The 10,550-nt window shown below is 38.7% G+C and overlaps 1 protein-coding gene across 1 annotated transcript in view; it reads right to left on the bottom strand.

Annotated features, from left to right (window-relative positions):
• Positions 1-10,540, bottom strand: part of LOC103807805 (histone-lysine N-methyltransferase setd3-like) — a 16,249-nt gene extending 5,709 nt beyond the window's left edge. The window contains exons 1-4 of the mRNA XM_009080552.1: positions 10,358-10,540; positions 8,653-8,711; positions 6,732-6,846; positions 1,865-1,939 (exon numbers count right to left, since the gene is read on the bottom strand). Coding sequence (XP_009078800.1) covers positions 1,865-1,939; positions 6,732-6,846; positions 8,653-8,711; positions 10,358-10,540 — 432 coding nt within the window. The remainder of the gene's footprint in view (positions 1-1,864; positions 1,940-6,731; positions 6,847-8,652; positions 8,712-10,357) is intronic.
• Positions 10,541-10,550: the final 10 nt, after the last annotated feature.

Below are 10,550 nucleotides of genomic sequence, written 5' to 3'. Positions count from 1 at the left end.
CTGAAACTGTAAGAAACAACATCTGCACAGTACATTAAAGGACTGAAGTCTTATATAATTACAGTGCTTTAAAGATGTCAGTAACAGTTAAAGTTTGAACAGAAAATTTTTTAAAAAAACCCTGATAAATAGCAGACAAAGTGAAAGTACTAAAATAAAATTGAAATAGAGGAAGCTTCAATAATTGAAATGGAAAGAACAGCCAGAACAGCTATCTGACACATCCATTGCCAGCTGTGGAAAATTATAAATTGGATCACTTCTGGAAAAACTGTGGACCCCTTTTAACTCATCACACCACTATGGGAAAAAACAGCAAATATTTGACTACCATAACAAATTCCCAGAGCAAAAATATACAATCACTGTAAACCCTAGCATAGCAATGAGGATAAATATACCTCTGGAAAGACATATTTAAAAAAATATTCCAGAGACATCTTTGTTACAAAAAGGTAACAACATGTGAGAAAAGTGAAAATCAAAATATTATAAATGGTAAGACTGGCAAAATAATACAGTAAAAGTAATAATTCAGAGCCTGGGTTACAAAACATTCCAGGATGTTTCATAGACAAATCCTTTGCCTGGCCATGCTGATTGCAGTTGCACAAGCAGTAGGAAAAAAAAAAATTTTTAAAAAAGGAGTGCTACTCCACTTGAGGGTTTGGCTTGGCTGCTGACACAGCACAGGAGAGTTCCTGCAATCCTGGAATCACTGTCTTCAATGCATCACTAGTTTTAACACTTGTTTTTGTTTCTCACCACTTCAAAATATTGGATTCTGAACTGCTCCATGCATCTTTGCAAGACTCCAGGATGAAGAGGGCCATGCATGTGTGAAAGGGATGTTTTTAGGTCCTTTCTCGTTTTCACTAAGCAGGACAATGACAACACCACAGGTAAAATGATTGGCAACTGTACTGCATTTAACCTCTTTTAAATAAGCCAACAATAGTGTTATGAACATCTCTACAATCTGCTATTGCAGACAAAGTGCTGCCCCACATCTAAAACATATTTATCTTTGGTCCTTTGGATATGACCTTTCATTAAGCCCTTCCAGAATGCTAAACTTGGTGCCTGTGTACATACACTTAAAAGTGATTCAATATTTCAGCTAGTTGTCTAAAATATGAGGAATGTAACTCTCCTAAAGTTGGGATCCACCACGTGATAGAAAAGATTTTAGTTTGAAAAATGCACACTTATTTAGTTGGGTAGTACATTCACACAAATTAGCTCAGCATAATAAAATTCAAATGTAGCAAGGCTTAATCCACACCACTCTGTTATTAAACTTTTGTAGGGAGTTACCAAGTGTCCACAGAACTTAATTAAAGAACAATCATATAAATAACTGTTCACACTACCTGTTCTCCAGCCTTGAAATCTTGAAGTGCTACACATTCACAACGATCATCTTCTAAATTGTAGCCAGTAGTGATCTATACAAGGAAAAGAGTTACAAAAACACCTTTGGCATTTTCTCTCTCCCACCATTGCCAAAACTTCTTATTGAAAAAGGATATTACCAATAGGACTGGCATACATTTCTTTCTCTGCACAATATAATATAGCTGGTAGGGATTGTTTTATGGTTCCTGAGCAATTACTTTTACAAAAAAAATCTCTGCGTTAAAGACATCTAATGGAGGAAATAACCTACCTGAAGTGAACAGAAAGTTCTGTACCTTCCACAGACAGCCCCATGCTAAAGTCAGCAGCTTGTTATAAAGTTCTGGAGCTTTCAGTCACTCCCATAAGGCCCAAGGGAGCAAGGCACTAAATAGCTAAAGCTCTATATGCAATGCTTTATCCTTCAACTGCCAACACGCATCATATAAATAACTGTTCACACTACCTGTTCTCCAGCCTTGAAATCTTGAAGTGCTACACATTCACAACGATCATCTTCTAAATTGTAGCCAGTAGTGATCTATACAAGGAAAAGAGTTACAAAAACACCTTTGGCATTTTCTCTCTCCCACCATTGCCAAAACTTCTTATTGAAAAAGGATATTACCAATAGGACTGGCATACATTTCTTTCTCTGCACAATATAATATAGCTGGTAGGGATTGTTTTATGGTTCCTGAGCAATTACTTTTACAAAAAAAATCTCTGCGTTAAAGACATCTAATGGAGGAAATAACCTACCTGAAGTGAACAGAAAGTTCTGTACCTTCCACAGACAGCCCCATGCTAAAGTCAGCAGCTTGTTATAAAGTTCTGGAGCTTTCAGTCACTCCCATAAGGCCCAAGGGAGCAAGGCACTAAATAGCTAAAGCTCTACATGCAATGCTTTATCCTTCAACTGCCATCACGTTTCTGATCTCTCAATGAAAAAGGATTAGATAACTGTGGATCTTTAGGGGATACAATCTTCAGGGAATTATAATTTACTTGAAAATAATCCCTTTATCTAAAAGTTAAGTAATACTCTTAAAATGCTAACAGGATTTTTGTGATGATAGCAGGCAATGGGAGAGGATAAACTCCCTCAACAAACCTGTACTTCTCTAAAAACAATGTCTAAACCATAAAGGAGACACACAAACAAGTAAAGCTATCCTAAAAATGTAACATTTTATCAAGTAACAAACAACACGTTCAAAGAATCACAGAATAATCAGAGTTGGAAGGGAACCTTGAGGATCACCAAGTCCAACTCCTGGCCCTGCACAGGACATCCCCAAGAATCACACCCTGTGCCTGAGAGCATTGGCCAAACACCTCTTGAACTCTAGAACCCTGTCATGTTCTTGAATAGTATCACCAAAGATGCAGCCACAGGATGGAACATAAGCTGCTGAAAAATCACAAAGCAACTTCTAGGGTAGGTAGTCTGAATTCAGTACTGACAGAGCTAACTTATGGAAAAATATGCTCTGGGCCTGGGGAAAAAACCTAGAAGAAGCCAAAGATTCTCTCTTAGCTTTTGAAAACGAAAATGTACTTTTTTTGTAACCTAATGTGAGTTGCAGCATTCTTTGATTCCCATCTTGGATGCAGTTTGTCCAAAGACTGAACTTCACTGATTATTTTGAAAGCTTGGCTGATGGTTTACACATTAATGGTTTTGCACTGCTTGCATCATCAAACGTGCATTTGTCAGCCAAAATAGTGCTCTCAACGTGGGGAACTTGTCTCTGATGGAGCAAACCCAAAACAGCAGCCTGGCCCTGTGGATGTCTGCAGAACCCTCCAGAACTCTTGCAAATCTCCAGTTTAGAAAGTTATCTAACCCTGAATTGCAGGTTACAAGTGCTAGAGGATTTGCCTGTGCTATCACAAATGTTCCTTCCAAGTTCAAATACAGGCACCTTTGGAAAAATTGTACCTTTCATTGAAAAAAGGGAACTCTGACAGCACTTAGAATCATAGTCTCACCAAGGTTGGAGGAGCCCTCTAAAATCATCGAGTCCAACCATTAACCTGTCACTACTAAAACTCCTAAACCCTAAACTATATCCTCCAGTGCCAGATCCAGATGCCTCTTCAACACTTCCAGGGATGGTGACTGCACCACCTCCCTGGGCAACCTGTTCCAGTGCCCGAACACCTAACAGAGAAACATTTTTCATGACATCTAACCTGAATCTCTTGGCCTGTCCTGAAATTTTCTTAGTGTGTAAACTCAATGAAACAGTTCTGAATGTGAAAAGTCCATTCAAATCCCTTGAAATGCTGCTGGAACAGGAAGCTTTCATGGACTGGGGAAATTCCAGTCTGTTAAGAGGAGGATTCTGTCAGTTTAAGCATGCTTCACTAGAAGTACTGCTCATTTTTTTGTTATTTTTATTTTTGCCTTTTTTTAAAAACAAAAATACCCACAAAACCCAGCAACACTTCTGAAAGGCTTTTCTATAAAGCATAATGGAGTGCTAGACTCTTATTTCCTCTTTCTTTTAATAGCAGTCACGTAAGAGAATTAACAGGGTGTTTACTTCTCTTCCCACATGATAGCTGACAAATTGCATCCCTTCAGTTTTATTTCTGAAGCAGACTGATACATGAATTTCAAGTTGTGTATAAAGCATGCAATAGTCTGCTTGGTCAGTGATTAAGGATGGACCCAGCCCAACAGGCAGAATGTAGCTTATTCAAAGCTCTGTCAGAACTGGTAATCAACCTCTGACTGTCAAAATACAATCCCACTAAAGAATAACAATGAGAAATGCATGAAGACAACCATTTTGAAATAGTTCTTAAGAGGCAGGTTGATCTAATTAATAGTGTCAGAAGCAAGAAAAAGCTGGATGGACCTAGCTCCAGTTAAAATGCTCTTTGGATTTTATTATCTAGTTCATGGAAAAGGGCCCTGTGGAATAAAGCAAGAACAGGGATATATAGCAGCTGATTGACTCAAAAAGTATTTCAGCACTACATTTGGAAGAAACTAGATAGGGGTGCATTCAATGCCATCTTTTGTGTCTTACTTTCCTCCAACGAAGAATGATTCCCTTCATGTATTTTACAGGGATGTGCTATGATTAGAGCAGAACCCACACTCATCTCACTCTACAATAACAAACTACAATACAGCTTACAGTTATCTTAGCAGCTTACAGTTGTCTTAGCAGTTTCCCCCCTATATCTAATAGCACAAGGCAACTACCACCCAGCAAAAATAGGTTTAGTAGCTTTTCTTAGCCTCTTATCAATATTACAGTTGTCTATCCTTCCTACATCTATAGCCATTTAAACTATTTTCTGTAGACATATGAAATAAATGACTGAAATCTGTATATACATAAACCTCCAAAATCTTTAAGTTCAGCACCCCCCCCTATCCTTTAGGATATGTTTCAGCATAAAAGAAATGCTTCCAACCCTGATATACTACTGCATTAGCAGGTTTGGCTCCAGAGGTTGGCTCCATATCAAACCCATTGTTCAAGAGCATAATAAAAATAAAAAAATACTTTATCAATTTAAATGGAAGTTTGAATGAGTAAAACAACATAAGTAGCTGTTCTTTTAATATATGCTACTTAATTTTTTCCCTCCCAGAACCTTATTCTCTTCCTCTTTCCTCTAATCCCAACTTTGAAGGCATTCATTAAGAGTTGTCTAATGAATACAGACAAGTCTCTGCAAAAGCTTCTGAAAGAGATGCCCAGCAGGAAAAGGGTACAGGAAGTACTGATGCTTGCAGCTAAGACTTATACTACAAAAAAAATACACATTTCTGAATTTGAAGCTATTTTCTTTATACTGGAGACTCTCATATAAACTTTATTGCTAAATCAAAGCTGTGAGATTGCCTAACAAATAGGCAAAGGCAAGAATCACTGTTAAAGAACAACATGTAATCACCTTGTAATAAGGAAAGATAGATAAATAAAACCACCAAACACTTGCAAGTTTGTGGCCTTTGTACTGTGCTGCACTTGGTACAGTCACAGGAACACTAAATTAGCTAAATGTCAAGTGAAAAACAACTTGCTTTACAATTTGTTCATTTAAAACAGGCTTTTTTTTCACACCAACAATACCAAGACATGCTGCTGTCCTAACACTTGGCTCAACTCTCCCACAGAAGAACCAGATTATTTGCATAGTATGGTCCTGTCCAGTGCTTACAATAGATAATACTACCTACTGGAAACACAATTAGAGGGAATAAATTTTGAAGCATAACCTGAGCATGACTAAATAATATTGATAAACTTCTGGGTTCCCATTTCCTCACTTCAGCATTAACTATCCTGTTAATGAAATCAAAACTCATCCCCTGATCTAGTGCACGTAAGCCAAAATGTCAGCAGGTCTGACTTTCTATATACATATGTCACCTTTTAAATGTTTAATATGCCCTAAAGTAGTATTTTTGCATTTTGTTTCTTTGATGCAGTAACAGATGTACTGTTTTTGTTGAACTAGGCTTTGTTCTTGTTGTTGCTGTCTCCATAACAAGGCTCTCTGGGCATGGTTAGGAGAGCAGGCTCTATTTCTTAGCTGCAAATCCCTAACCACCTTCCCTAGTGGTAGCCACAAGAGGCAACCTCCATCAATGTCTGCTTTCTCTTCTCAGAACAAATCTTCAGCCCATCATAAACAAAGCTCCATGTCAAGAGAATACTCAGACTTGGCTGGGAAACAAGGTATCATGTAAATGAAAACTATTAAATTACATGATAAGTATATAAGACATAACTTTACACAAGTATCAACTCACTTGTAAAGTTTTCTCTAGATGAAGAAAACTCTCCCTGAAAAGCTATGGTAAGACATTGGAGAAACGGACAAACCTTTCAGGTATTAGTTTTTCAGGCCACTTGGGAAGACCTAATTAATGTATTCAAGTACATCAATGGGAAATGCCAAGAGGATGATCAGACTCTGCTCAGTTGGGGAAACCAATAAAACAAGAGGGAACAGCAAAACCAATGCCCAGGAAGTTCCACATGGATACAAAGAAGAACTTCTTTGCTGTGCAGTCACTGTGAACAGATTAGATTGCCCAGAGAAGTTGTGGATTCTCCCTCACTGGAGGCATTCAGGAACTGTCTGGACACAATCCTGAGCCATGTGCTCTGGGATGGCTCTGCTTGAGCAGGGAGGTTGGACCAGATGACCCACTGTGGTCCCTTCCAACCTAACTGATTCTGTGGTAACATACCTGCATTTAGAAGCATCACAAAGTTACTGAACTGTTCTACAGCAGTTGATAAGCTTAATATTTAAGCCCTAAAGTCTTCCATCAACACTGAAGAAATCCTTACCAGTCCATTAGTATGATTACACATGTCCCATAAAGGTATTAGAGCCAGTGTAACTCTGGAACCATCTTCTGTTGGAATCTGGTTCTGCCGAGTCATAACAGAGGAAACTGCCCATCTGCAAAAGTTAACAACAGTAGATGTGAACGTTCGAAACATGAAAATATGATTAGCTGCAGTCCCACCTGAAGCAATCATTTAGGCGGGGAGTTTCTAAACTCAGTTTTCTTAAACATCACACTGGAATGTGAGCAGTGCTATGAGTTGCTGTCACATAGACCAATTCCCAAATGGGAACTGCAATCCCACCCCTCTTCTGTGCTCTTTGCAAGAGAACCTTCATGCCTTTCATTGGGTCTGTTCCTCAACCAGGACCTACTCCTATGTCACCTTCAGCTTCCCCAACTCTTCAGTGCACACATCCCAAACCTGGGGTCAGCTACTCCTGCAGGTTTCAGAGCAGGAGCTCTCATCTATGTGCAGACTCTTGTAAGAGCCACATGTATTCTCCCCTTACTCTCTAAAAAGCTTACGTAGTGCATGAACTGGAAACCAGTGTCACCACCTGACAACATGCATGATATGCTGGTTAAGTGCTGCTCTTCAGTTTGAAGTTTTGGCCTCGATCAGTATTGCCAAATTTTCTCCTTAACAGAACTAATAGGAAACAAAGCCACAATATTCCAAACAGATATCCAGGTAAAAAGCATGAAGAGAGTATAACATAGTTTAGCACACAGACATTATTCAAAACCCTTCTAAGCCAGGTCAAGCAAATGAAATGCCAGTTACCTACTCAAACAAAAATCTTCACTAAGAATGTAACATCACAGTATTTTCTAAAATTCCCTTTTTATTTTATACATGACAAAAGTGAATATTAAATACCAGAGGAAAAAAGAATCTTGGCTTCACTATGTTCTGGCCTTAATACATATATGTGATGTGGGTTTTTTGAAGGGGAAGGGGAAGGAAAAGGAATTCCACCAGCAGAAATAATTTTAATTCCCACAAACTCCACTACTAACAAGTATTTATTTTACAGAATTAGACTTTCAGAAGGATTTCTTCATGAGGACTACAGACTGCTTAGAAAGATAGCACCAAATTGAAATCTACCAGATTTCTAGAAAGTAAGTTGAAATCGTGGATAATTTTGATCTATAAACACTGTTTGAAGCATAATGCAATATGTTCCTTGTTAATTGCTATAATTTGTCTGCAGAATTTTAGAGCACTTCACATATAAGTTGGCATGTTCCTCGGTGACCCTGTAAGTGAAGGAGGCATTCTTGGGAAATCCCATTTTCATAGATTTACCCAGAAGTATAACTAGGCTAAAAAAATCCCTCATGAACGCCTTTTATTCATTTAACATAATTAAAGCTCTCATTATCTTAATTATTCTTATTTTTATCTTAATTTTGTCACCCCTTATAGCACCTCCAAGTGATACTCAGGCTTCATGTGTACAACTTCAGTTCTCCAGCTCTTCTGTTCAACAGCAGCTCTAAATATTAGCTCTTATTGCTACATGCTGGTAGAGCCTTTCATAAAAATAAAAGAAATTAAAAAGAAAATAAAAGAAATTAAAAAAAATCCCAGTCCTGCAACGTCAACTGAATTATTTTCTTAAGAAACAAGGAATTACCTTACTAATCTCAGCCTATGAGTATGAGTTGGTTAAATTAACTGCTCAAAATGACTATTCCTTTGTTACAATTAGAATCCGCATATTTATTTTACTTTCTTCCTCATTAAGAAAGTGTATTAGTAGCAAATCCTACAATTAACATTTCAGTAACAATAGGGATTTCCCACCAATGAAGAATTTCCAGGGCCCCACAGTTCACCATATTAAAAGAAAAAAAAAAAAAGAGAAATCTGAGAGAAAAAAAAAAAAAGAATTAAAAGACAGACCAACCTGTAGTCGTCATAAGTGAAAGAATCCTTTAAGGGCAGTTTGCTGGCATTAGGATGGGTCTGTGAAATGGAAGTAGCATAAAAAGGTGAAAAGAGGAAGAAGAAAAGAGAAATCAGAAATCAGTCAGCAGAATTTCATTATTTAGCTGCCTAACAGATCCTAACAAGAGCCAAATGAAGCAGGAGGCGTCCAGCCGCGCTACAGAGGGATCATCATGCTATTATGCTCTCATACATCACTGTCAACTTAATTTGTTGTGCCCAGCAGCCGCCATAAATCTGTTTCTTCATATTTCAAGACTGGAACCCACAGACATTGTATAAAAATTTTTAAAAAAAATTTAAGGTGGACTGGGTATGTGAAGGTAAAACAAAAATCCAGCCCTTGATGCACAGTGGGGGAGAGAAGCCAGACAATAACTGAGTGTTAGCTTTCACCAACTTCCACGTCTTCCTCTTCTCTGGGATACCAGGAAGGTATTTCACAAACACAAGAAATACAAGACAAGGTTTTCAATTCTTCCTCGATACCTGCTATTCAGCAGAAGTTGCACTACGCCTCCGAAACAAAGGCAGATTTCAATATTTAAACAGCTTTGGTGACAAACACTGATTACACAGTATCTACATTAACCCATCTACACATACTCCTATCTCATGTCATTTGAGAACAGCACGCTGCAGTTGTCATTAACAAGCAAAACATTTAATTCCTAAAAGGCTTTAAGCAGCTCTGATACCTGTCACTTTGCTGACCAATTAACTTCCTAAGTCTCAAAAAACACAGGTAGCTTTAAATCCACGTTCACACATTTCCTTTCCAGAACTTCGTTCCAATTCACAAATGGAAAGCCATAATAGCATAAATTTTAATCTTCAGGTTCAATTAGGTCTGTGAGACGAATGGAAGTGAATGATCAAACGGTTATTTCAGAAGATACAAATGATTTTTTGCATAGCTCTATCTTTGCGACACTCTTAATGCATGAAGCTCCGTGCAGTACGGCAGTTTTTTACTCTTGATGCATTAGCATCACAAGTGTGTGGCAATTTATCACTTCTCACTGTAATGTACTTGCTGGCACTGTGTGCAGGACAGTAGGGGATGCGGTAAAAGTGGCTCAAACCGTAAATCAATTAGAAAACAAAAGCTTGTGCTCAGTGCGCAATTTTAGGCAAATTATATATTACAAAAGACTGCCAATTGGGTGTGAGGTCCCAGGTGGCTGCTCTCCCTCAGCCCCTCTGGTTAACCCCTTCGGATGGGCTTTCTCTGGAAAATGACTCAAGTTAACAATTCCAGTGCCTCCTGTCCCTCCCCTTGCTTTTTTCTTTTTTTCTCTTTTTAAAGCACTCTACAGTTTCCACATGACTTTCACTCACATCGATGACATGGTCATTGCATAACAAATCGCCTCGAGTTGAAATGTCGGACAGTTATTTATTCTCACAAAAACATTCAGCACAAACCCAGGACTGAGACCCAAACCAAGACATTTCAGGAGGAACCTTCACTGCAGCAGGACAATCCGGACCCGAGTCTAGACCAGAATGTAGAAACTCAGCCAGAAATATTTCTTACAAACACCACCCTATAGTATTCCTTGATGACAATATCATTTCGGCTTTTACTGCTAGCATTATCTATCTATTTCACGGCAGCTTGATAAATTAGGCAGGGAAAATCAGGGAAAATCAGCACCAACAGTGCGAGCATCGGCCTTTCGGTTTCTCTTTAGACCACGACCGCCCGATCTGTGCGAGCTGTCGGGAGTCGCATTCCGCAGGTAGTTTGAGCAGGGTATGTGGGATTTAAGGCCCCGGATGGCTCGCGGTGCCGCAGACCGTGCCCTTAGCCCGGGGAGCTCAGTCCCTGCATCCCAGCGCATCCTGCCCGGA

The sequence above is a fragment of the Acanthisitta chloris genome, unplaced genomic scaffold (assembly GCF_000695815.1).
Source record: "Acanthisitta chloris isolate BGI_N310 unplaced genomic scaffold, ASM69581v1 scaffold1868, whole genome shotgun sequence".
NCBI lineage: Eukaryota > Metazoa > Chordata > Aves > Passeriformes > Acanthisittidae > Acanthisitta > Acanthisitta chloris.
This window is presented reverse-complemented; position numbering and strand designations above follow the sequence as displayed.